At 32.1% G+C, this 25353-nt stretch overlaps 3 protein-coding genes and 1 long non-coding RNA gene across 13 annotated transcripts in view; 2 read left to right on the forward strand and 2 right to left on the reverse strand.

The window, feature by feature from the left end:
- Positions 1 to 16432, forward strand: part of LOC124430249 (ETS-like protein pointed) — an 88730-nt gene extending 72298 nt beyond the window's left edge. For 6 of the 9 annotated variants that reach the window (XM_046976534.1, XM_046976542.1, XM_046976539.1 and 3 more), the window contains 5 exons: positions 11806 to 12006; positions 12255 to 12569; positions 12966 to 13250; positions 13336 to 13648; positions 13731 to 16432. In XM_046976534.1, coding sequence (XP_046832490.1) covers positions 11806 to 12006; positions 12255 to 12569; positions 12966 to 13250; positions 13336 to 13648; positions 13731 to 13794 — 1178 coding nt within the window. In that variant the 3' untranslated portion in view covers positions 13795 to 16432. The remainder of the gene's footprint in view (positions 1 to 11805; positions 12007 to 12254; positions 12570 to 12965; positions 13251 to 13335; positions 13649 to 13730) is intronic. The other 3 variants (XM_046976537.1, XM_046976540.1, XM_046976538.1) reach the window with 2 other exon arrangements.
- On the reverse strand, positions 6191 to 11924 carry LOC124430260. Its single transcript, XR_006943714.1, has 2 exons — positions 11786 to 11924; positions 6191 to 6798 (listed from the first exon to the last, which is right to left on the reverse strand). It is a non-coding gene; the product is annotated as an uncharacterized LOC124430260 (long non-coding RNA).
- Positions 16433 to 17186: 754 nt separating the features above from the next.
- Positions 17187 to 21589, forward strand: LOC124430248 (DNA mismatch repair protein Mlh3-like). 2 transcript variants are annotated; one of them, XM_046976533.1, is made up of 8 exons: positions 17192 to 17839; positions 18239 to 18499; positions 18590 to 18754; positions 18870 to 19623; positions 19867 to 20109; positions 20212 to 20312; positions 20389 to 20512; positions 20650 to 21589. In XM_046976533.1, exons 1-8 carry the CDS (start codon positions 17792 to 17794, stop codon positions 21000 to 21002), a joined length of 2049 nt encoding a protein of 682 aa, XP_046832489.1. In that variant the 5' UTR covers positions 17192 to 17791; the 3' UTR covers positions 21003 to 21589. The 2 variants fall into 2 exon arrangements, with proteins under 2 accessions (XP_046832488.1, XP_046832489.1); XM_046976532.1 differs by having other exon boundaries at positions 17187 to 17839; positions 18870 to 20109.
- LOC124430251 (endoribonuclease CG2145-like) lies at positions 21367 to 25025 on the reverse strand. Its single transcript, XM_046976544.1, has 6 exons — positions 24759 to 25025; positions 23720 to 23845; positions 23497 to 23631; positions 22561 to 23434; positions 22063 to 22492; positions 21367 to 21875 (listed from the first exon to the last, which is right to left on the reverse strand). Exons 1-6 carry the CDS (start codon positions 24808 to 24810, stop codon positions 21642 to 21644), a joined length of 1851 nt encoding a protein of 616 aa, XP_046832500.1. The 5' UTR covers positions 24811 to 25025; the 3' UTR covers positions 21367 to 21641.
- Between the last annotated feature and the right edge of the window lie 328 nt (positions 25026 to 25353).

Consider the following 25353-nt stretch of genomic DNA (forward strand, 5'->3'; position numbering starts at 1 on the left):
CAGACTTGTTGCCACTGATGGTAAGACAGAGAGAGAGAGAGAGAGAGAAGAGGGAATGATCAGAATGCTGCGTGGCCCATCGTGGTTAGTTAAAACGCGGTGGTTGCTTAACAAATAATCATTGTACTCGTCGGTACGATTGACTAAGCTTTCCCATAAAGGTACCAATGGCGTCACAATGATACGCCGATCCTTTTTTGGTTAGCGGACCGACGTCGTTCTTTTAGAGCCTAAGGCAATGGTTTTCAAAGCGATATTATCGATTAAAAAATTAAATCGACGTTTCTTTTTTAACGATAGAAAAAGAAAAAGAAAAATGAAAGAAAAAAAAAAAGAAGAAAAAACGGAAGAATATAAAAAGAAAAGAAAAAAAGGGGGTAAGATCTCATCGAGAGTTCATTAATAACGTATAATTTTTCATATTAATAATGATTCTTAATTAAACATTTCAAACGATTAGACGTATTATTTCATATTAAAGAGAAAACGTAAAATAATAGAGAAAATGATAAATATAAACGAATTTAAAGTCAGCTATAACGAAATAAATTCTAATGTAAAAGGAGACAAATTATGGATATTCGTATGAACAAAAAATTGAATGCTGTTGTCGTGGAAGGGATGGTAGGAGGGGTGGTAGATCGTAATAGGAAGGGGTTGGGGAGGATTTGTCGCAAAAGTTTGAAAACCACTGGCCCTCGAGAAATCAATTTTGCACGTACACGACATAGAAAGAAGGAATCGCCTTTGTCGTGTCGCGTCTCCGAATGCCAGCAACTTTTAATTTATACACACGATATACACGGGCGCGCACGCGTGAGTTTTTTTTCTATGTGTGTGCGCGCCATCGTTTGTGGGTCCGTGCACGTGCGACGCGACGCATGTACGTGACACGAAGCAACGAACGTTTCTCGTCGTCGTCGTCGTCGCCGTCGTCGTCGTCGCCGTCGTCGTCGTCGTCGTCTGCGTCGTCGTCATCCTCGTCATCGTCGTCGTCGTTATCATCTTTGTTGTTGTTGTTGATGTTGTTGTCGTCGTCAATTTCGTCGTCTTAGAAACGACTTTGTGTTCTCCTCGAAGAACATGGAAAACATTTTACTTTCTTTTCTTTTCTATTTCTAAAAAAAAAAAAAAAAAAAAAAACCAAAAAGAAAAAGAAGAAAAGAAAAAACCTGTTTTTATTAGCAGTAAATATTAAAGACGAATGATTTTAATGATATTTCCTTTTTTTGATGATTAATTTACAAGAATGAACACTGTTATATATACTAATTCGATGATATAAATTGTCCAATCGATATTATATATATATATATATATATATATATATATATATATATATATATATAAGATTAATATTTATATAAATATTGTTTAAAATAAAAATATTATTAACATTGGTTTTCATCACGAGTAAAGAAATAAGGATCGATCCTCCCTATCGTTTCTTCGCAGAGAGAAAAGGAGGAGGATCGAAGATAGAAAAAGGTTTTCTTTCTTTTTTTTTTCTTTCTTTTTTTTCTTTTTTCTTTCTTTCTTTTTTTTTTACCAAACGTAAGACGGGAGGCAAAAGGCGTAGGGATAGGAAAGGGACGACGGGGTGGTTGGCGCAGGTTGTATTCATTCGTTCGTTCATTCATACTTCGTACTACAAAGGCTCGAGCTCATTCAGAACTCACGACACGCACACTCACATCTCTCTCTCTCTCTCTCTCTCTCTCTCTCTTTCTATATATGTATTTATTCTTTTCGTCCCTTTTCTTTTTCCTGTGCGTGTTCCTCTTCTCTTCGATATATTCTCTTTCTCTTTTACTCATTCTCGACGTCTTCGTTCATTTTAGTCTCTCTCTTTCTCTCTTCTATCCACGTATCTATATCATTGATGTACATATGTACGTACAATTTATATATATATATATATATATATATATATATATATATGTATGTATGTATATATGTAAAAGAAGAGGTACAACGGGATTGGTTCGCGAGCAAAGGGCAAGGCGGGCTGAAGGGCTACGAAAAAGGGAGGGTAAAATGAAAGCTCACATTACGACCGGAAGTCGTAGTAGTAGAAGGGAGGCAAAGGGAGGAGCAGTCCTACCCCAATATATTCTCGTAGAGAGTGAGATAGTTTTATAATGTCCTCGAGTGCTCCTCCCTTAATGCATCCCAAAATGCATTCCCCTCTCCTTCTTGTGGCATATAGCGAAGGCATTGTTGCTCATTTCAAAAGGGGAACCAGGGAATCGTCGAGATGCCTAGAACGTATTGAAACTAGCCTCAAAAGAAAAGTGGTTACCGAATCTACGTCGGTTTTATGTCGAGCTCGTGCTGAAAATATATTCTCTTTTTTATATCTATACACATATATGTATACACCACATATACACATACATACACACACACACACACACACATATATATATATATATATAATGAGCTTGTTATCATTTATGATTCATGCGAATTTTTATTTTCGTTCATACATTATAATATTCATTATATAGATAATAATAAGATAATGATAAATGAAAGAAAAAAATAGAGAGAAAGAGAGAGATAATTATTTAATTATCTGATTGAAATTTTTAATAAGACAATTACGATTGAAGTAGTATCGCAAGTGCTACAAGAAGAACAGAAAGAGGGCATTTATAGGGCAAAGAAAAATTGATACTTGTTGTCAAGGTTCATTTCCGAGGCCTACTAAACTCTGATCGAGTGAAACTAACGTAAGACGATCGTAAAGCGTGTAAAGGAAAAAGGGCTTCCCAAAATAGGGTTTACCTTCTCTCAGTAAATTTGGAATCAATGTATCAAGCTATGTAAGATATTCACAACGAAGGTTCCTCCTTATTTTACATAGATATATAGAAAGAGTGAGAGAGAGAGAGAGAGAGAGAGAGAGAGAGAGAAAGAGATTGTACAGAGAGGGTACTTCTCGCAAGTCTCATCGTCGCTATCGCCACCGACAGACTCTCTTTCTCTCTTTCTCTCTCTCTCTCTATGAAAGCAAGGCACGAGGCTGAGGCGTAAGGGAGCGAGCACTTCCGGTCCCCTCTACATCACGTGCGAGCCGCCGAACAGAGAAACCCCCGTTCCCTCGTCCCTCCTTACATCCGGCCTACGTCTCTCTCTCTCTCTCTCTCTCTCTTTTTCTCTCTTCCACCTCTTCCAACAGCTACGACTCCCTCTCAAAAATAGGCTAGAAGGGCCCCTTCTCATAGCGGTCGTTCGTCGATGGACGGGAAAAGACGTGCCTAAGCTCTATATTAGTTCTACCCAAAAACGTGACCTTCTCCTTCTTCTTCTTCTCTTTCTTTTTTTCTTTTCCTTTTTTGTCTTTTCTGTTGATTTTTCTTTTTTCTTTTCTCTTTTACATTACACACACGTACCTAACTTATCAATACAATTTGGAACTTTGGATGAAATTTGTCCCTAGCGATCATCCCTTTACGAATATTTCTAAATTTTTTTTTTTTTTTTTTTATTCTTTCTTTCTTCTTTTATGTCAATTCATTTCAAATGACGAAAATCTCAACTCGATTACTATTACGTGATTCTCTTATAAAATTGTTAAAGACCTATGTGAACATTGAATGAAAAAACGATTTATGTATATATGATGATTTTATTTCTATCGAATGAAGTCTTTCTTTTCGAATTTTTTTTCTTCTCCCTTTTTTTTCTTTTTTTTTTTTTTTTGAAATACATATTTGACATAGATTTAAGAGGACATATTTTGGGGAATAAATTTACACGGATAGAGCGAGCAGGTGGTTGAAAATTTGTCCTCTGAAGCCCTCCTAGCTTTTCCAACGACTACGACGAAACGAATTACCTCCACCTTTCAAGAGGGTGGGAGAGAGGTAGCGAGGGATCTCTCTCTCTCTCTCTCTCTCTCTCTTTCTTTCTTTCACTGTTTTTTCTCCCACCATACGCAACTATTCCCCTCTTTCTACAACAGCTCTTTCCGAGAGACTCACTCGGAAGAAAACGCGGCGCGCAGCTGATAGCAGAACGTGCGTTGATGGTGGGGGTAGAAACGTTGGTGAGAGAGGGGAGGCCCTCTGAAAGGGAAGGGAAAGAGGAAGGAGCAAGCAGGCGGAGAGCGAGAGAGCGGAAACGGTAGGCCGCTTCGTCGCAGTGACACGCGCGCTCACGTCAAGTGGAGGACGCACGCGAGAGGAACCCTCTAAGGAAGAGTGCCTCTTCTTTTTTTTCTCTCTCTTTCTCTTTCTCTCTCTCTCTCTCTCTTTCTCTTTCTCTCTGTGTTTATCTCCATCTCTCTTTCTCTATCTCTATCTTTCTCTCTCGTTTTCTCTATTTCACTATTTCTCGCGTTCTCTCGCCTTCTCGTTTCTTACCCCCCTTTTTCTTTTTTTTTTTTTTTTTTTTTTTTATTTTTTTTTTTTATAACCGAGCTTTCATTGCCATTGAGAAATGAACGATTGAAATCGTTAGCAATGTACGTGATGGAAGAAAAATAGAAGAAAGTGTACGATCAATCAGTGCATCTTGCGGGATTGGTGTGTCAATTGAGAAAAAGAAAAAGATAAAGAAGAAATATCAGTGTAAAACTATTAGGAATAACAGTGAAAGTCTATTTAATATTGTTTCCTTTTTCGATTTCGATATCGATTTCGATTCGTACGATTCTATCGTAAAATCCTCTTCGGAGGAGGCACACCTGTTGCGCGATCTAGCGTCGTGGCGCGCGCAGCTGGTGCACCGGGTGCGCTGCACCGGCGTGTTGCACCGGTCGAGCCATCGAATGATTACTTTTGCTACTTTCTTCTTCTCTCAGAAATTAGAAAAGAAGACAGTAGGAGAAAAACGGGCAAATGAAAATTTGTTGAAAACGTAGGAAAGGATAATCTCGATCCTCGGTGTGTTGATCGTTTGAAAAAAGGGGAAAAAAAAAGAAGAAGAAGCAAAGGAAGAACGTGAAAAGTAATATAGAGATTGAACGAAACCAAATGCAAGAACAGGATTCATCATTCCGTCGAACATTTTGGATGGACTCTCATAAGGATGATGTGAAAGAGTATACTTAGAAAGGACTTCAAGAAAGGAAACAAAAAAAGAAACGATAAAGAATCTCAAGGATTAATCCTATCTGATGGTTTAGCATGCTATTTAAACCATTGATTAATAATATTTTAAAATTGGAAAAAGAGTTAAATTGAAATAACTCATAATATATATATATATCTATATATATATATATAAAATAAAGAGTTTAAAAGGTATTGTCCATTTGTGAAAAGAAATCGCGCGAAAAGCGCGAATGCTCGTCGAAGAGGTGTCGTGGTTCAGCTTGGAGTTGTCAGAGAGCCGTGTCGTGGGCTGCCCGGCAGGTTGCCGCCGCCGGCAGGACGGCCGTCACGGCGAGCATCGAGAGGATCGCGACGGGTTCGCGAACTTCAGGCCAGGCGCCGCCGCCGCCGCCACCACCACCACCACCACCACCGCTACCGCCGCCGCCGCCGCAGCCGCAGCCGCTACCGCCACCGCCACCGCCACTGCTGCCGTTGCCGCCGCCGGCCATCGTCGTCGGCAATTATACGACGACGAACGGGAATATCCTAGAGACGAGCCAACAGACGCCGAGTGCGGTAGCCTCGGCAACATCCTCGGAGATGGTTCTTCACATGTTAGATACCCTGATGACGGGACACGAACCCTTTTATGCCGATTATCCTTCCTATCAGGAAGCTGATCCACTTACTCATACTCAACATCAACATACTCATCATCCTCATCATCATCAGCAACAACACCAGCAACAGCAGCAACAACAACAACAACAGGATGGATTACATCGGAACACGATCTCATTGAATACTACTACGCATACACCAGGTTAGAGAGAAATCAATGTCTTCCATCGATTGATGAATTCTAAAGAATTTCATCAGGATATATGATCTATCTTCTAGTTAAATGCAAACTCTTTGATGAACTTTTCATCCTTGTTTCACACATACATGTATATATATATATATATGTGTATATAGATGTATATGTATATATATATATATATATGTGTATGTACCCAAAAAAATATATTTCTATGTAATCGAATGCATGTTAACAAATTGAATAGTCTTATGACTTTCTTAGAATGAATTACGAACTCCATTGTAATTATAGATAAGAGATCGTGAAATATGAAAATTCTATATATTTATTATTTCTATTTATTAAAAGTAGATATCCGATAGATTCGCATATAACATTTTTATGAATGAATATCAATTCATTAAATGAAATGGCACTTTTGACAGAATTTATTAACAGTTACGTGAAGTCAATTTGATCTTGTGACGATAGAGGACACGAAACAATGATTATGTTTAATTTCCACAAATCCACATTCGATGAGATTTTTAGTTTTAGCATTGAGTTTATATACGTAAAATCGAAAATACCTTTTATCTCTCGATCATATTTTTTAAACAATTATTATTCATTATTTCGAACTACAATTCGTAATTCGTAAAAGATGGATAATCCATTCCAATCGTTGTTGAAGTTCTTAGTAACGTATACTGAATTCAAATACGAGAGTTCATTTTCGATCAATTTCGATGTACACCCACAATGGCTCGTAACAAAACAATATAACATATTTTTAATGTCTAGATGTGTTTATACGCAATACACATAGATTGCCGCATAAGGTGCGGCTCTCGTTGACTTGGCAATAAAATCTACCAAGCAAGGTCAGAATTACACGCTTCGTAGAGCAGGAGATTTCAGGCCATAGTCTGTTCTATGTAGCTTATCCATCTGTAACGAGAAGAAACGAGGAAGAGTAAGAAAAAAAAAGTAAAAAACAAAGAGAGAGAGAGAGAGAGAGAGAAATGGAAATGAAAAATATTTAAAACAAATTATTTGTTTTAAATATACATATATATATATATATGTATTATACATTACATGAAAGAAAAGAATGAAAACTATAAAATCAAACTATGAAATAAAAATTTCAAAACTAAGGCTAAATAATATACGCCATAATTCTGATTTAACTTCAAATTAAACGTTCCGTTCCAATCTATCGACGATATGAAGATATTAAAATGTTAAAGTTGAAAGTTATAAAAGAAGCAGAATGGAAAAAAAAACACACAAAACAAAAAAAAAGAGAAATCTAGAAAAGAACATTGAACACACACACACATATATATATATATAAATTCATAGATTTTTCTTCGTCTTGTTAAATGCGTTCTCCCTACTAGCTAATGCGACTCGGGCGAATACATTTTTAATTTAGCGCAGTGGCGCGTACGCACACAAATTAAAAAGAAAGGCATATGTAACACGGATATACATAGAGAACACGATAAAGGTAGATTGTGGGAGAGTTCGCAGGTCAGCGGTCTACCGAACAATGCGCGATTTCGTTGCCGTCGAGGACGACGTTTTTTATGAGCGCATCGCACAATCGCCTGGCTTCAACACGCACACATTACACGCACTAGTACACGCACGTATACTCTTACGTGGTACCTATATACATATAAATATATGTATATATATATATATGTATATATATATGTTTTTAAGGCTCCAATGAGTTTCGAGTTCAATGGATGTCTGACCTAACGAGTCCCTCTTTCTCTTTCTCTTTTTTTTTCTCTCTTTTCATTATTAGAATCTATTTTTCGAAGTTAATAAGTATATATATTAATATATGTATATATATGTATATATGTGAATATATTCACACACATATGTATATACATATATATGTATATATATACACATACACACACACACACACACACAGTAAATAGGAATAATGTTGAAATTTATTTTTATTTGTATTTTATAACTGAACGAATCAATTGTATTATACCATCGTTTAAATTAAAACGCGATATTGTGCGTTTTATCTTATTGAAAACTTCTTTTAAAAATGAAATGAACAAGGACAAATTTTCTCAACGATTTATCGTTAAAATATTTTACTTATACATCATAATATAATCACGTTTATAAATATATTCTATCATTAATAAAACCCTTTATGGTTTATGCAATCTATATTTAAAGAATTTTATCAAGGATTAACAATCATTTCTATATACTATATCTATATCTTATATTTGTAAATGTGTAAACAATCCTAATACAAACTATTCATGTTTAAGATTAAAAAAAAAAAAAAAGAAAAATAGAATTCTGTTTGATCAAATATATTAAGGAATGATAAATGATTATGCTGTTAGAGTTATCTATCAAAGAAATGATATTTAAACTAGTCAAATCAGTATTAGCAATCTTAGCGATTATAACAGCAATAACAGTAACAGCAACAGCAACAGTAAAAGCAGCAGCAGCAGCAGCAGCAGCAGCAGCAGTTACAGAAGCAACACAAGCAGCTGTGCACCATTCCGAAGCCAAGAGCCGTGTTTCATTCGATTTGGCGCGTGCCATGTTAGCCCTCCTCGTTCCGTCCTTCTCGTCGTTTCCTACGCTCGTTTTCGTTAAGAAGTCGCCGGCATCGGGCAAACTCTCTTTCGGGCCTATGTTGCCGGCCGGCACCTGTTCCACAGCTGATGCGTGCCTGCTATGCGGCTGCTAAACGACTGCTGTGCCTGTTACTGTCGCTCTTACTTACTCTTACTCTACTCTTTTCTCTCTCTCTCTCTCTCTCTCTCTCTCTCTCTCTCTCTTTCTCTTTCTTTCTCCGTTGATTCTCTCCATGAAAGCATGATCGAGTGCACGTGCCCGATCGATTTCTTTTCCCCCGTCTCATTTATGTCAGCTGGGAATCGAATTAATTCAAATTAATATCATGTAAAATTTGATATCTTTGGTCAATTAGCAAAGTGTTTATATCCGATATTGACTTATCTCGCATCGAATTAACATACTTTATCGTATTTATAATTATATCGATTTTACAATGATATTTATACAGACGAGATCATTGATCTATCTTGTTCATAGTATGAAAGAAAAGTTCTTACATGAGTATTTCTCTCTCTCTCTCTCTCTCTCTCTTTTTCTCTCTCTCTTGTGTAGATCCCAACTAAAAACTTAGAAAAGAAATTCCTTCTTTCAATGTATAGTAGACGTAACCGCCAAAGAAAGGCGGCCGAGGCGCGAAGCCGAAAACGTGAATCGAAGGGAGAAAAGGCGAGCGAACGCGAGAAAAGGGTGCGTGTGAGTGAGGGACGTCGTGAGGACCGACTGTGAGGGCCGCCGTGAGGGCCGACGTCGACCTGCACTCCCACGCTCCCTGTGTGAAGCGACATGGGGTGCGAGCTGCAGTTACGCTCGTGGTGGACCCTGCAGGTGTAGGTAGATCGCCCGTATAAAAACGGAACCCGGTGTATTTTATGAAAGCGAAAACCGTCCTCTCTCTCTCTCTCTCTCCCTCTCTTCGTTGCTTTTCACCTTTGCCATTGTTTTTCGATCACCAATACGAACATGTCTCTATGCGTACGTATTTATATACGTACGTATGTATATACGTACTATATCCATACATATGCATACATACGAACATACATTTAGATAGGTAAATACGTATGTAGAAAGGAAAATTCAACGAGCCTCGATGAGTTGAAATATCGTTTCATTAGAAATAACTATTGAACTCTTTTCAAACGATCGAAATGTATTATTGTCTTTTTTCCATTCTTTCTTTCTTCCTGTTGATCATCTCTTTAATCTAAAAGAAAAAAAGAAAGATATGACACATAATGTCATTGTAAAAAGAGACTAGGGCAATAAGCATATACGACAATCCTGTAGTACGTATTTATGACTCCGAACGACTGACTGACTGTCCCTACCACGCGTACTACGATGATATAATAAACGGTAGTTGCGCAGTTCCATACGAGACACTATGAAACATATTACGAGGTGTGATGAAAAAAGTTCATGCAATTTTTTTAATTCCTAACGACGTTAATTTATTCGATTAACGAAAATTTTCTTTTTTCCTTTTCTTTTTCTCTACTTTTTTGTTTCTTTTTTTCTTTTTATTTCTTTTTATTTCTTTTTTATTTATTTATTTTTTTTTTTTTTCGTAAGATTTATACAGGATCTCGAACGAGTGATTTATCTATATTTCACGATCGAAGGAGCAAGAAATTCATGTGAAATTTTGTATAAAAAGTGAGAGAATTAATGGTACGAGAACGTATTTCAGAAATGTTTTCGTCTGACGGCGGCAAATAATATATACGTATTATATTAAAAACCGGGAGTACTATTTTGTGAATGAGAATAAATTAAATTCATATGACTTTAAATTACATATATTACATTAAATAAATAAAAACTTTAGGAACTCTTTTTGTTTTGACACCTATGTACACTTTGTCTAATTTATTTCGAATAATTAATATTAACGTGCTAATGAACGATATTTTCCATCGTAATTTATTTTGATTGTAAAAATAAAACTTTAGATTTGGGTTTGGAAAACTTTGGATAAATTAATGAATCGTAATTAATGAAGAATATATTCGTGATATATAATGGCGTCTTCTTCTTTTTCTTTTTGCTATTTTAATCGAAGTGAAAAACAAACGACTTATTCTTTTATCTCAAAAAGAAAAAAAATTAAAATCTTTGCGGGAAGTTAATCCCCGATTAAAAGATTAATAGTATTTCAAGCGCGTAAATATGTGTAAAAAGAAAAGAAAAAAAAAAAAGAAAAAAGGAAGAAAAAAAGGAAATTATCAATGTGAAGATAATAAAATGATATTACATGTCGATCTTTTCGAAGAGCACATCTGCCTTCTCTTTTCTTAAACAGGAATGTTTCGTTTCTTTGTCCACCTGCTCTTTCATGATATCTTCGTTATATCTCGCCTTTTATCGCCATTGTTAATTTTTTCAAATAAATATGAAACCATTTGGAAAGTACGTAACCTTAATTGCATAATGAAAATTCATAAAAACGATATAATAAATAAAAAAAAAATATATATATATATATATAATAAGAGGGCGTTTCCAAGTACTCGGAAATGCATCGTGTTCGATGCGTTATCATTGTGAATAAAAAGAAAGAAAAAAATCAAATGGGGAATCAGAGAGAAGTAAAAAATAGAGACGTAAAAATTTTATAAAGATCATAGTAGTAGTGTAGAGAGAGAGAGAGAGAGAGAGAGAGAGAGAGAGAGAGAGAGAGAGAGAGAGAAAGAGAGTGTAATGATAACGACGACGACATTGTCGTGGGCGAAGCTAATGCAGCCTCCGCATTCGGCGAGAACGGATTTCTCGAAGCGAAGGAAAGGTCGTTGAGAGAATAGGCGGAGTTCGCTTGAGCCAATCAGCGAGATGCGTACCGCCCACGTGTCGCGGTGGTTCCTCCCTGCAGACTCCGGAAAGTTTTTCTCTTTCTTTCTCTCTCTCTCTCTCTCTCTCTCTCTCTCTCTCTCTCTCTCTCTCTCTCCCTACCTCTTTCTTCCTCTCTCTCTCTCTCCCTCTTTCTCTCTCTTACTAACCTTACTTGAAATTACACTTTGTTTTGTACGGAGAATAAACTAAAAGTACTTAAAGGCCACCTACTTTATCCCCTTTTACAATTCATTAACACTATTTTCTAATGACGATATACGCCAATAGCTTCTTCAAAAATGTCATTGTAAAAAATATCAATTCAAAAAATATCATTGCCTTATCTTTCTCCTGAATACTATTGAAGGGCGAGAGTCTATTTAATCTTCGATTATAAAATTTATAATATTGCAATTCATACAATTTTATACGTGTATAATTGAAAATAAAAATTTATACTTACCTTATAATTTACTTTTATAGGAGGTTATGCGCATCTACGCAGTCCCGTTTGTCAGGATGAAAGCCAAAGGGAAGAGACTTCGCCACCACCTCACAGCCATAGTACACAACCTCCTAATTCTCATTCCAGTACACCCACGGGGAATAACAACAATAACAATAACAATAACGCAAATAATGCTTATATACACCTACGAAATTTAAATGAACTCAAAACGGAATGTGAGTATTAGTGTGCGACTTGTTAACTGGCGCCATCTGTAATATAAAAAATTATAATGTTAAAAGCTTATTGCTTTTGATTTTCACATTGGAAATGAAATTTTACATGTAATAGAGTCAAAGCCGATTTTTTTTTCTAATTATTCAATGGAAAAAGTAATATAAATATACATAAAGTATGGAAAAAGTGATATAATAAACATTCGATTTGATTTTTATTTCACGCGATGTTCTTTTTTTCTCTCTAGCTAACTACAGCAGCCACCATATAGCGGCGGAACACTTACAAGGAGGAGCCGGCGGATTGGCCAGTGGCGGTGATCTCGGTGCAACGGGGACCAATGAGAGCGAACTTAGGGTTAGCAATACTGGGACGACGGAAGATTATATTACACCCGCGCATTATTCTGGATATGATGAGGCCTCTGATTATCACGGTCTATCGCAGGATCATCAAACTCCTCATACCTATAATCTGGATAGTTCGCCAGAATTTTACAGTACCAGTGGTATTCACCTCGAACCGAAGTATCAGCCATCGCCGTTCAAAAATTATCCTCGAGGTACGGCCGTATCACTTCTTTCGAATATCAAACGTAGTTAAAAGTACCGATGAACTTTATTAGAATTCTAGAATTATAATTCGGATATATAAAAAATATTTAGTTCACTTTATATATTTTATATATATATATATATATATATATATATATATATATATACCTACGTTAATATAATAATATCTAAATAAAGTAATCTTAAAAGAATCTAAAGATCAAATATAAAGTACGAACGTGTCACGTGACACGTTTATTCAAATTCAAAAGTATGGCGGGACGATCAAATGGCGAGATAATATCTTATTAATTCTAATCAAAGTTATCTAATCGAATTTATATCTATAAGTTGATAATCATGTTCTCTTAGGTCTCGTGATCAACTTACGTTATATTTTCCAGCGAGATATCACGAAGGATACAGTGAAAGTGGGGGATACAGTCAATACGATGCGACACCATTTCAGACGGTTCCTGGAAGTGGAAATACAGCTACTGGAGCTGCTGGTGTTGGAAGTGAACAGTGGGGTGTTGCACCTATCGGTGAACATCTTTCTCATCATCCAGCGTTTATCGCGAGTCTTGGCTCGAGAGATTCATCTGGTGCTCATCATCCACCTTCCATTGGTAGTAACGCCGATCAAAAGCCTCTCCTACAGAGTGCAATGATCGCAGCTAGTTATACCGGTAAGCATCTACTACACAATAAAATATTATATCTAAGACAATTAATATAAATTAAACGATATAGAACAACTGAATAGAAATATAGGTGATAATTGTGCAGGTGGTGGTCCATATTTCACAGGTTCAGGACCAATACAACTCTGGCAATTTTTATTGGAACTATTGACCAATAAATCATGTCAGAGTTTCATCTCGTGGACGGGAGATGGTTGGGAATTCAAACTGACGGATCCCGATGAAGTTGCACGACGCTGGGGTGTTCGCAAAAATAAGCCTAAAATGAATTACGAAAAATTAAGCCGCGGTCTCCGATACTATTACGATAAAAATATTATACACAAGACCGCTGGGAAGCGTTACGTCTATCGTTTCGTTTGTGACTTACAAAATCTATTGGGGTATGCGTATTATCTATCATTTTAACATTTCTTTATATTGACATAATATATTGTATTGAAAAAAGTAAATATTTGATTACAGATATAGTGCCGAACAACTCCATGCAATGGTGGACTTGAAACCGGAAAAGAAGGAAGAAGACTGAGCTTTCTATAATGAATGTGTTGTTTTAGGACAATGTTACTGATTATAAACGAATATAACTAATTTCTACGGCATCGTGCAAAGAGAGTTTAACAAGGGGGATTAAAAAAAAAAAAAAAAAAAAAAGAAAAAAAAAAGAAGAAAGAAAGAGAAAGAGAGAAATAACATAAAAGAACGATATAAATAATAAAGAAGAGATAAAGAACCAAACAAACGCACGAGAGTACGAATAAAATAATAATTGTTTAAATTGCAGAAGATCATTGTTCTGTGTATCCTTTATTTGAAACGAAATGATGATATCGATTCGGTCGCATGTACCAAAGACAGGGTCTGCATACCATTGGTGCCTAAAGTTTTAATGACTAAATTGTGAGCTTCTTCCTAGGTGAGTGGGATACACCAGGGCAGAGATTCTGTGTCAGAAACTTTTTCCTAGATCACCTGATTTAGAATCGACCAAGTGTGTGTGTCTTACCGAAGAAAAGAAAAAAGAAAAGAAAGAAAAAAAAAAAAAGAAAAGAGAAAAAGGAACAAAAGAGAAAGGAAATGGAAAAATATAAATAATAAAAGGAATGAAAAGCAAACGAATAATCGTTGAAAATTGTGGAAGACCATTGTTCTGTGTGTATCCTTTGTTTTAAATGAAATAATAATATCGATTCGGTCGCACGTACCAAAGACAGGGTCTGCATACCATTGGTGCCTAAAGTTAATGACTAAATTGTGAAAATTCTTCTCTAAGTGATTATATCATTTGCCGAAGCGTCATAATTTAGATGATATATTTATAGGAGTATAACTCAATATTTTATACATGTTATATATATATGTATATATATGTAATGCGTGCATGTGTGTGCGCACTCAGGCGCATGTGTGTCTCTTCTCGTATATATGCATAAATGCATGCAGTCTTACACACGCATACATATATACATACGTACATACACACGCACACATAGAGTGTCAAGAACTTTCTGATATAATATACGGTGTAACAGTGTAGGAAAATAGTGTGCATGGGAGTCCTCGAATGTGTCTAATGACGTCTGATGAAATACGGACGTCTCTATCATTTCTTCAGGGCATCTTGAATGCTCTGTGTACATACATAAATACATATAAACTCTATGTATACCCGCCCACACACACACATTTATATATAAGCATATATATAAATAAATAAATATATATATACATATATACATATATATATATATATATATATATATATATGTGTGTTTTCTTCATGTTACATGAATTATAAACACTACAACATCGTCTATTCGATGCATCTAAATTATTTATATACTTTCATCTTATAACATGTGTGTTATATATCTCGTTAATAGATGACACGATATGTGATTGTTATTATTATAATTTTACTACAATGAACTCCTCCTTTATATATATGTTGATGATCAGGCTCTACTAAGATTAATTTTTCACAATATTAATATTTACTTATCTTCTAATTAAGTGCTCGACTTGTAGTAGACACAGGAAAGGATCTACATATTTTTGTTTGCAATAAAGGTCGTTACACGATTATCGCGCAATTTCATTAAAAGGAATCTTTTTTCTTTTTCTTTCTTTTCTTTCTTCTTCTTCTTTTTTTTTTTTTCTTTTTTTATAGATAGAAAGATTATGCCGTTTATATGTTACTTTATAAGAATATCTATTATAGAATGTAATTTCCTGTTAATGCAATGAAAGCGATACAGTAAAAGAAAACTTTATAATGCCTTTAATATATTTTTTGAAATAAAATTCTCACTATTATCTTTAATACATATATATATATATATATATATATATATATATATATATGTACATATATATATATGTATATATATATATATATACACACACATACATACACACACGTGTCATAAAAATCTTTATTATTTTACGACGATGTTACTGATACATTTAAAAAATCAGACATAAAGGACAGTGTCTCGCGCCAAATATGTCTGTTTTAATTTCAATAAGAATATAGAACCATATATAACGACACATATAATCTTTGTCTGTGTTATAGCATATGCTTTCACATTTGATGTAATTAAAATACTAATATGACCTTATGGTACCTGCAATAATTTTCGCATAACAATCATAAATAATTTGGAAATTATTATGTATGTCGGTATGATAATTTTGGATATTTTATTTCATAAAATGTTTTATTATGCATTGGTAAAATTATATTGAATTAATGTTGTACAGATTATATTATATGTAAAAGAATGTACGTTAAATTGACCACTGTGAAATTACGTATAGTTTATAAATATCTCTTTACATTCGGTGATTGGTAAATGAAAACAAAAAACAAAAAAAAAAGAAAAGTTTAATCTGTTTAAAAGTGATACCATAATGGTTATATTATATCTTGTATAAGAAAGACGTATGCTCTTATTTCTTATGCACGAAGAACAAACTTGTACATAACGATGAACTATTTATTGTACTTGTTCACTAAATTTTCTTAGTTTTCAATTGACAATAATTTAAGCATAGTGTGTCTATTGTACATTACACTTTTTTAGTATTCTTGGAAGAACACCAATAACAAGACACATGTAAAATAAAAAAACTTAATACTGACGAAGGTCACACAATTGAAACGTGCTTTTTTTTAATAAAGCATAACTCACAAACTATAGAAATTAATATGCAGTTTATGAAACATCTTATTTTGGCATAGACATTGAATCAATTCTTAGAAGATTTTTATCTTTTTAATCAGTTTACTCTTAATGCAATAACTTTAGTTTTTGCTTATTGAGTGTAGAATTTATGTAATATAAACTTTCTAATCGTATCATATTATATTGATCTCCTCTCTACGATAATAACAATTTTTTATCAAATTTACATATAGTAAAAGAACAAAATTATGCACTGACTCATAACGATGTTGTTTCGAACGGACTGATTGGTCTGAAATTTTATGTGAATCTAAATTTTAGTATAATTAATTTACTAGTTGACATGTTTCGGCGATTTTTGTATGAAATGCGATATTTAGACATGTGTCTAAATTTAAGACATGATTAATTTTATAATTATTATTTATTATAGGTTGCTTATTATATATGCATATATATATATACATATATATATATATATATATATATATATATATGTATATATATATATATATTATACATACTATATATATATAAATTTTAGACAATTAGGTATATTTAAGTGATTGTAATTTTTTCAGTGCCTATATTGACCGACGGAAATTTTTTAAACTTGTAAAATTTACGAAAATCTGCATAATGCACATCTTCGATTGTTATAATATATATATATATATATATATATATATATATATATATATATATATATATGTATGTATATGTATATGACCGGATATATAAAAAAAGAATTTTTTTTAAATAAACTTTACAATTTACGCTGTGATACGGGTAAAGTACAATTATTCAGAAATCACCGAACATGCTAACTGGCTAAATAATTTCTTTTAATTTACATAAAGAAATCTAACTGTTTAGTTTCTTTTATTTCCACATAAAAAAAAAAAAAAAAGAAAGAAAACAAACAAATCTGTTTTTCATTAATTATAGTTAACTAAATTTTCACACAAAAGGCACATTTTAATTACATTAATTTTCTTTTATTTCGTTTGCTTTCTAGTAGAATTAAATAAATAATACGTACTAATGAGATTTATTTAACATGAATATCGAAATTTCGAAATATTTTAAAGAAAAACAAAAGAAACTCACATACCCGGTAAATTTGTTTGAAGCATTTATAATTAGCGCCAAAATTGCATTTTCAACAATGGATATTAAACACGGTAGCTGGGTTTTAATTAGTGCCTCGTATTACGTAATATCGGATATTCCAAAGAAAATCATTAGAATCTAATTATTCGTAATTCTTAAAAAGAAAAAAGTGTTAAGTGCATTCTTAATTATTTCTAATTGTTCAGATAACGAGAATTAAACATGGAGATAATAGAAATTCCACCTGTTGCACTAAACGTTTTTGATACGGTACGTATACACGTTGATTATCATTTTATTTTCTTTTTTTTCTTTTTTATTTATTTATGACGATTTAAATAATTAATTAAAATATTTGAAACAGTTGTAAAAAAAAATCTGAATCTTTTCTGTTGTTCGTTTCCTTCGCCTTCAGATCCCTTGTTATTTGACTTACGTATAGTCCAGATTTTTAATACTTTTTATTGAAAATTTAATAGAACATTTATATATCTATGTAATTTAAATATTTTTTTCGCTATAATATATTTACATAAAATAACTTTTAGTAAGAAATAAAGAAAATTTATTGGAAAAATGAAATACCAAAATAATATCAAACAGATAACAGGAAAGATCCAAAAATCTCAATGATTTTATATAATATTAATTATATATTTTTAAATTTAGGTTTTAAATTCGTTGAATGAACATGCATCATGCATAGCTATACGTATTTATAATAAAGAGAAAAAAATTCAAGTAGTAGATAATGGTATAGGAATATCTGTACATGCATTAGCAGGTTTAGAAGATACTGGAAAAAATAATATTCATGATTCACAATTACATTATAATTTAAGATACGATAATTTGAAGAACATATTTAAGAATTTTTCTGTTATTTCTATTTCATCGAGATGTCAGAATTCTGTGGAAACCAATACAAAGGTAGATTGTAAAAATTTTCTTTAATCACATTGAATATTTTTTAATTTATGTTTTATATATATATATATATATATTTTTTTTTTTAATCAGATTTATAGGAAAGGTTTATCTCCTATTATATTAAAAGTAACACCTAGACCATCAATTGGTACAACAGTAACCATATATAATTATTCTAACACTGTATATGCTCATAAACAAACTATATCTATGGTATGCTTTTTAATAGCAAATATTTCTTTAAATAATCCTAAGGTAATAAACTCTTTATCTTATTAGTTATCAAAATTATGTTTTCCCTATTTTACTTAGCTGATAGATATGTACCTACTTTTTTTTTTTTTTTTTTTTTAATTCTCAATTTCAATAGATTTCCTTCTCTCTTAGAGATGAAGATAATATATTTTTACAAATCACTAAAGATAGAGAATCAAAGAAAATTTTAAAAATGCTATATGAAGAATATATATTACAAGATTATATATGGGCTATACCATCTACTAATGTGTTAACTATTCAATACCATGGTTACATTGGATTGATTAAAACAGAAGAAAAAGCTTTACATTACATTTACTTAAATAATAGACCAGTCTATTGTACTACAATTATAAATACAATACTGGATTACTTCATTCAACATCTAAGTTACCATATGAGAATGTGCAATGTCAGTAAAGAAACAATATTTTTCATGTTTTTTATTAATTGTCCGACAACAGAAGTTGTTGTTACTACAAAAAATGATAAAAGATTTATGTTATTATACAAAACACGTGATGTTTTAGATAGTGTCAGACAATTTATAAATAATATTTTCCTAGATGAATTTTTCATTAAGCAATTATATGAATATATTCAATTTCACATACCGAAGCGAATACAAAAAATTGATAAATCTGCAGAATCTCAAAAGGTACACAATGTTTTACCTTTATCTCTCTACAAAGTAGATCGCTTAGAGAAAATTCATAAGACTAAAAAATCTATTTTATATAATACTAATATTAATCATAATCCCATCACAGTTTTTTATACCAAATATGGAATGTTTCTTTATGAAAGTATAAAACAAGGAAGATCGGTAGAAAATTATATAATTGATATAGAACATTTGAAAACAGGTACTTTTACAGAAAAAAAGCAAAAATTGCAAAATATAAACTATAATTGTAATCAATATTGTTCTGAGGAAAATATTACTTCTAACATTTCTAATAATTATAATTCAAAAGAGAACGTAGAATATATAAATTGTGTAAATTCCAATTCAATTAATAATGTAGAACAAACATTGTCTGATGCAAAACAAAAACATAACATAGAAAAAACTGTTCATGTAGAAGATTATAATTGCTCTCTTTCAGAGTGGTCTGATTGGAGTTATCATACAAACAAAGTAAAAAGTGATAAAATAGAAATGCAAAATACTCCTTACAAGTTGAAAAACAAAAATGAAAGTATTGAGAAATATTACAAAGTTTTTGATTTTCTTCCACAAAAGTTAAATAATCTTGTTCAATTTAGACCTATTAAATTAATAAAAACACCTTCATTCAATAGTATTGATACAAGCATACTTTTTAATGAGTTAACATATAATTATCAAGGTATGGTAAGGCATAAAAATTCTTGTATTTTATTTTCATATACTTATTTTATTATATTTATATGTGTATATATATATATGTGTGTATATGTATATTTAATAGAAAATGAAAAACAACATCAAGATGTAAATATACATCCGTGCAAATTTAGACAATATTTTTATGAATTTAGATTAAAAAGAACTGCATTAGAATTTATAAAGGTAATAAATAAAATTATAGAAATATGATATTATATAAAAGTAGAGAAGTAATAATACTTATCATAAATTCATGTAGGTATTAAATCAAGTTAATAATCAATTAATAGCAGCCATAATGATGTATGATAATATAGAATTATTGTTAATGATGGATCAACATGCTGTTCATGAAAGAATAAGATATGAAAATTTACTTAATGGTAATATTGCACATTAAATATATATATATATATATCTATGTGTGTGTGTGTATGTGTGTATTAACTAATATTAATTATATATAAAAAATGTTAGAATCTGTTTTATATGTAATTTGCAATTTCATTTACTTATATAGATTATAAAACATCAGATCATAAAAGTTTTCAAACTAAAAAATTGTCAATTCCAATAATAATAGAAGTAACAGTAAATATATGCACTTTGCTTCTATGGAACAAAAAGTCATTAGATAAATTTGGAATAAAGTTAACTGCAATTAATGGGAATACTTTAAGCATATACAGTATACCAAAATGTTTCATAACGAATAAACAATATTATAATGATGTAAAATTGACAATGATAATTCGGAATTTGCTAAATGAAATTGTAGACAATATTATGAATGGAAATGGTATAAATTTTTTACCTTTATCTATTCACAATGCCATATCAACAGAAGCATGTCATGGTATTTATTATTTGTAGATATTATATTTTGTATTAACTGCAGAGAAAATGATTAAAAGAATACAATTTATATAAAGTATTTGCTTTATATCTTCTTAGGTGCCATAAAATTTGGTGAATTGCTATCTGTACAACAATGTATAGAACTTTTTGATGACTTAAAAACTACAAAATCTCCAACTCGATGTGCACATGGACGACCTTCGATAATACCTGTAATTGAGCTTTCAGAATTAAAAAGAAGATGTTATAAAAATACAAAGGTACTCTCACTTCTTATTTTATATAATTGCTTCTTGAATGGATAAAGATATCTATTATGTTTATTCAAATCAATCTCATGTGCAATTTTATTTAATTTTTTAATAATAATTTAAACATATTGCCGATTACAGTACTTTTTATTAGATTATGTTAAGCATACTGCATGTTTTCTCATAATTATTTCATTTAATTATACAAGTATTTACTATAAATGTTGATACCTATTTAAAATAATTTCTAAGAAGCCATTTTTTCACACCTCTGCTTAATTAGGGATATGAATTATAATCTAGAAATAAGAGATTATTCCAAAAAAAAAAAAAAAAGAAAAAATTATTTTTGATAACATAAATGTGCAATATTTAATTAAGAGTATTATAGATCTCTCATAAATTATATTTCTGGAAATGCAGAGACCAGTATATCTTTACCAAAGTAATTAACTCTGTTTGCAATTATTATGAAATCAGTTCCACCAAAAGATAAAGGACAAGCAGTATTTGGACGCGCAAAGAAACAAACAGTATAAAGTGCCATCTCTAACTCTGGTGATGTGCCAACAAAAAGAGTAGTCACTGGTTGAACAAAACCATTTAATTTAGAACGTACTTTGACTATAGCTGCCTTCTGTAAAAGATATTATAAAAATATGCAAATGTGATAAAATAATATCGCGAACAACATTTCCAAATGATTTGATGGATTTCATCATAAATAGTTTAGAAAGAAAATTATTAATAATTAATAAAATATATATATATATATATATACAAATTGATAGATAAAATATAAATTATACAATATTAATACTTACATCCCCAAATGTTAGTTCTTTAATATATCCGAGATAATCGATCTTTTTCTCAGCCTCTTGCTTGGCATAATAGATCCAATTATGTAAACCAATTATATCAGAATCAAATTGTTCTGCTAAGTAAACCGTTTCAAAGCCGGAACTTGATGCGTCTCCATCTATCCGTTTAAACTGTGAGAACCATATGCGTTTTAACGTGTCCTTGAATTCATATGGATCATCGGGTATATATCCTTTGCTAGCTAAGAATTTCATCGCGCTTTGAAGGACATCGGTTTTTAAGAAATTATCGAGCAACTGAGATTCCTTTTCGCGTTTTTCAGGCGTAAGATTTTCTTTCACTTTAACATCCAGCTCATAATTATCATGAAGATCGATAACAGATTTGATCGTTGGTATTTCGTAAGCTTCTGGCTTCACATCCAACAATCTAAAAGAAAATAATATTTATGTTTATAGAAATCATTTGGAAATATGTTTATAAAAGAGATTGCTTACGGATCACTCGCGTCATCGGTAACACTGTCGTCTTTCTTTTGACCTTGTAGTTTAATGGTAATATACTTGAACGCATTATTTACATCTTTACTAAATAATTCCTCCGACAATTTTTTAATATCTTCATTAGAAGTTACAAAACCGAGTGGATTAGGATTATTACTGGATTCCGGAGTATTTTGAGTATTGGATTTACTATTAGTTTCAGGAGAAGCATTATTATTTGCATTAGTTTCAGTATTTTGTAGTGGGTTAACAGCAGGAGGTTCTGCCGATGGTACAGGAGGACTTGCAGCAGGTTGACCCGGAACAGGTTGAGTCTCTCCCGCGTTTTGAGTTGGAGCAGATTGATTGTTGTAGTAATTATTATAAGTAATTTGAGTATGAGAAGTAGCGGGAATAACTCCACTACTGCTAACACCACCACCACCTCCACCACCACCACTATGCCCATAAATTCCTCCTGGCAGAATTCTGCTCACGGCTGCATTTACACCAGCACTAACTCCAGCGTAGACAAAAGCTTCTTTCGCGATTTGCCCGATACCTGGTTTGTACGGTTGCGAGGATGCCATTAAAATAGTTTGCTGTGGCGCTTGTCCGAACGATGGATTATAGGATTGACCATAAGATGGATTAAAAGGTTGATTGTGCGATGGATTGTACCCATGACCCATTGGATTATAAGGTTGTCCCATATTAGGTGAATGATAAGATTGACCTTGACCTGGATAGCTAGGATTATAACCGGGATTATAGCCAGAATTATAGCCGCCGACCGCAGGATTATAACCAGCTGATGGATTGTATCCAGCATTATTATAAGAATTGGGTGAACTTTGCTGTGAACCAACTTGTTGACGAGGATATCCACCTGTGATCATTAAAAAGATTACAATTTTATGTCGCAAGTATAATTAACTCAAAGAAATCTACCTGATGGAGAATATCCTGATTGCAAGGAAGTTGCACTAGTCTTAGAAGCAACGTTATGATCTGCTGGTGGAGCAGATGGCTTTGAAGCCGTATTGCTGCTGGTTTGTCTGTTGTTAGTTTGTGGAACGTTCCATCCTATTAAAAAAAAAAAAAAAAAAAAAAAAAAAAAAACATAAATTTCACTAGAAATATATATAGAATAGTTAAAATATTAATGACATACCATATTGAGTATTTTGAGATTTAATTTGGGGTGGTCGCGGTGTTGTCCTTAAGGACGAACGTCCTCCCCAACCCCATCCCCCGCTGCTTTTACGACCGCCACCACTTTTTCGGGCTTCCCCAGTAGCTGTTAATGCAATTATTATAATTATATTTAGTAATATATCGTAATAATATCTCCCATTTTGTTATTTGCTATCTCTATTATAGTAACAATATTAAATCTAGACACTTAAGCAATTCATGTGATAGAGATAAATCATATTATTCATATTCATGCACTGGTGCATGCATGTAGTACCTATTATGTATTTGACTGATATATCGATAATTCTCAAAGAATTTAGTTAAATTAACAAAATAATGAAAGAACTCGTTCTTCTTGGTGCATGCGTGTTTTTCAATTAAAGTAGAATGCCGACAATTGAATAATAATGCTATCAAGAACAATTTGCATCATGATATTTCTTCTTATCACACTTGCTATTGCGTTTTGTTTCTGTTCTGAAAAATTTCTTTTCATATCACAAAATATTATTTAATTTCTTTGTAAATAGACATCAAATATCATTAAAAAAAAAAAAAAAAACGTTTTTTGACGGATATGAAAAACAATAAAAAATCTCGATGTAAAAACTTTCAAATTCCTTGTTTAGAAAGTATATGATCTAAACTTTCAAGAATACTTTACAAAGATAAAAGTAGTCCAATACTCAAATAAATTGATTTATTTAATATGAAATTTTCACTTAATACGTTTTTATAACATTTATATCAGAAATAATGCATTCACGGTGTTCTATTTCACATAATTAACAATATTTTCAAAGCGTCTTATTATTTCGAAAATGTATAAGTCACAAGGATCTTTCGATTGCATAATTTTTCAGAAACACCTACACAATTACTCACGTTACAATGAATCTTTAGATTTAATTTTATGACTCATATTATCTCATTTTCGTAACATTATTACACATTAAATTATCTCTCATACTATTTTTCTTAAAGTAAGAATTTATATGTATGAATGTACTTACCAAGAATAAGGAAAATAACGATCGAAATGATCAAGGTCCTCCTGATGATCATAATCACTTTCAAATCCCGGCCAAATTGTTTTGTGTATTTTAATTTAATAAATAATTTAGATGACACAAAGAGATAATGATAAAACGAAAATCTATACGAGAAAAATTTCTACGAACTATTTCACTGCTAGCTCGACGTGCTACTACTGTATTTCACAGCTCGTAACGCAACAAATACAAGACTCGGTTAACAGCAGATATACGCGACTCGTCAGTATTGAGTCATGTATTCTCGTGGGCTTTCTCTTTCCATTAATCACTTCGAGGTAATCTGGAAAGAGTGGGGATCTCTTCACGGAGAGATCTTCATCGCTCATGAACTTATGTGTGGTATAGCAAGTTTGATCATTAAATTAAATACATCTTTTCAAGAAAAATTTTATCTCTTGCTGTGTCCAAAGTTCTATAAATCGAAACTCAATATCCTTAAACATAATTAATATTTACAAAAAAGAATTTCTTTTTATATTTTTCAGAAAAAATTAAATCTTGGTCGTTTGCGGACGTCGTCACGCTAAAAGAAAAATCCAGGAGGATCATTTAT

Source organism: Vespa crabro, chromosome 17, assembly GCF_910589235.1.
Source record: "Vespa crabro chromosome 17, iyVesCrab1.2, whole genome shotgun sequence".
Classification (NCBI taxonomy): Eukaryota; Metazoa; Arthropoda; class Insecta; order Hymenoptera; family Vespidae; genus Vespa; species Vespa crabro.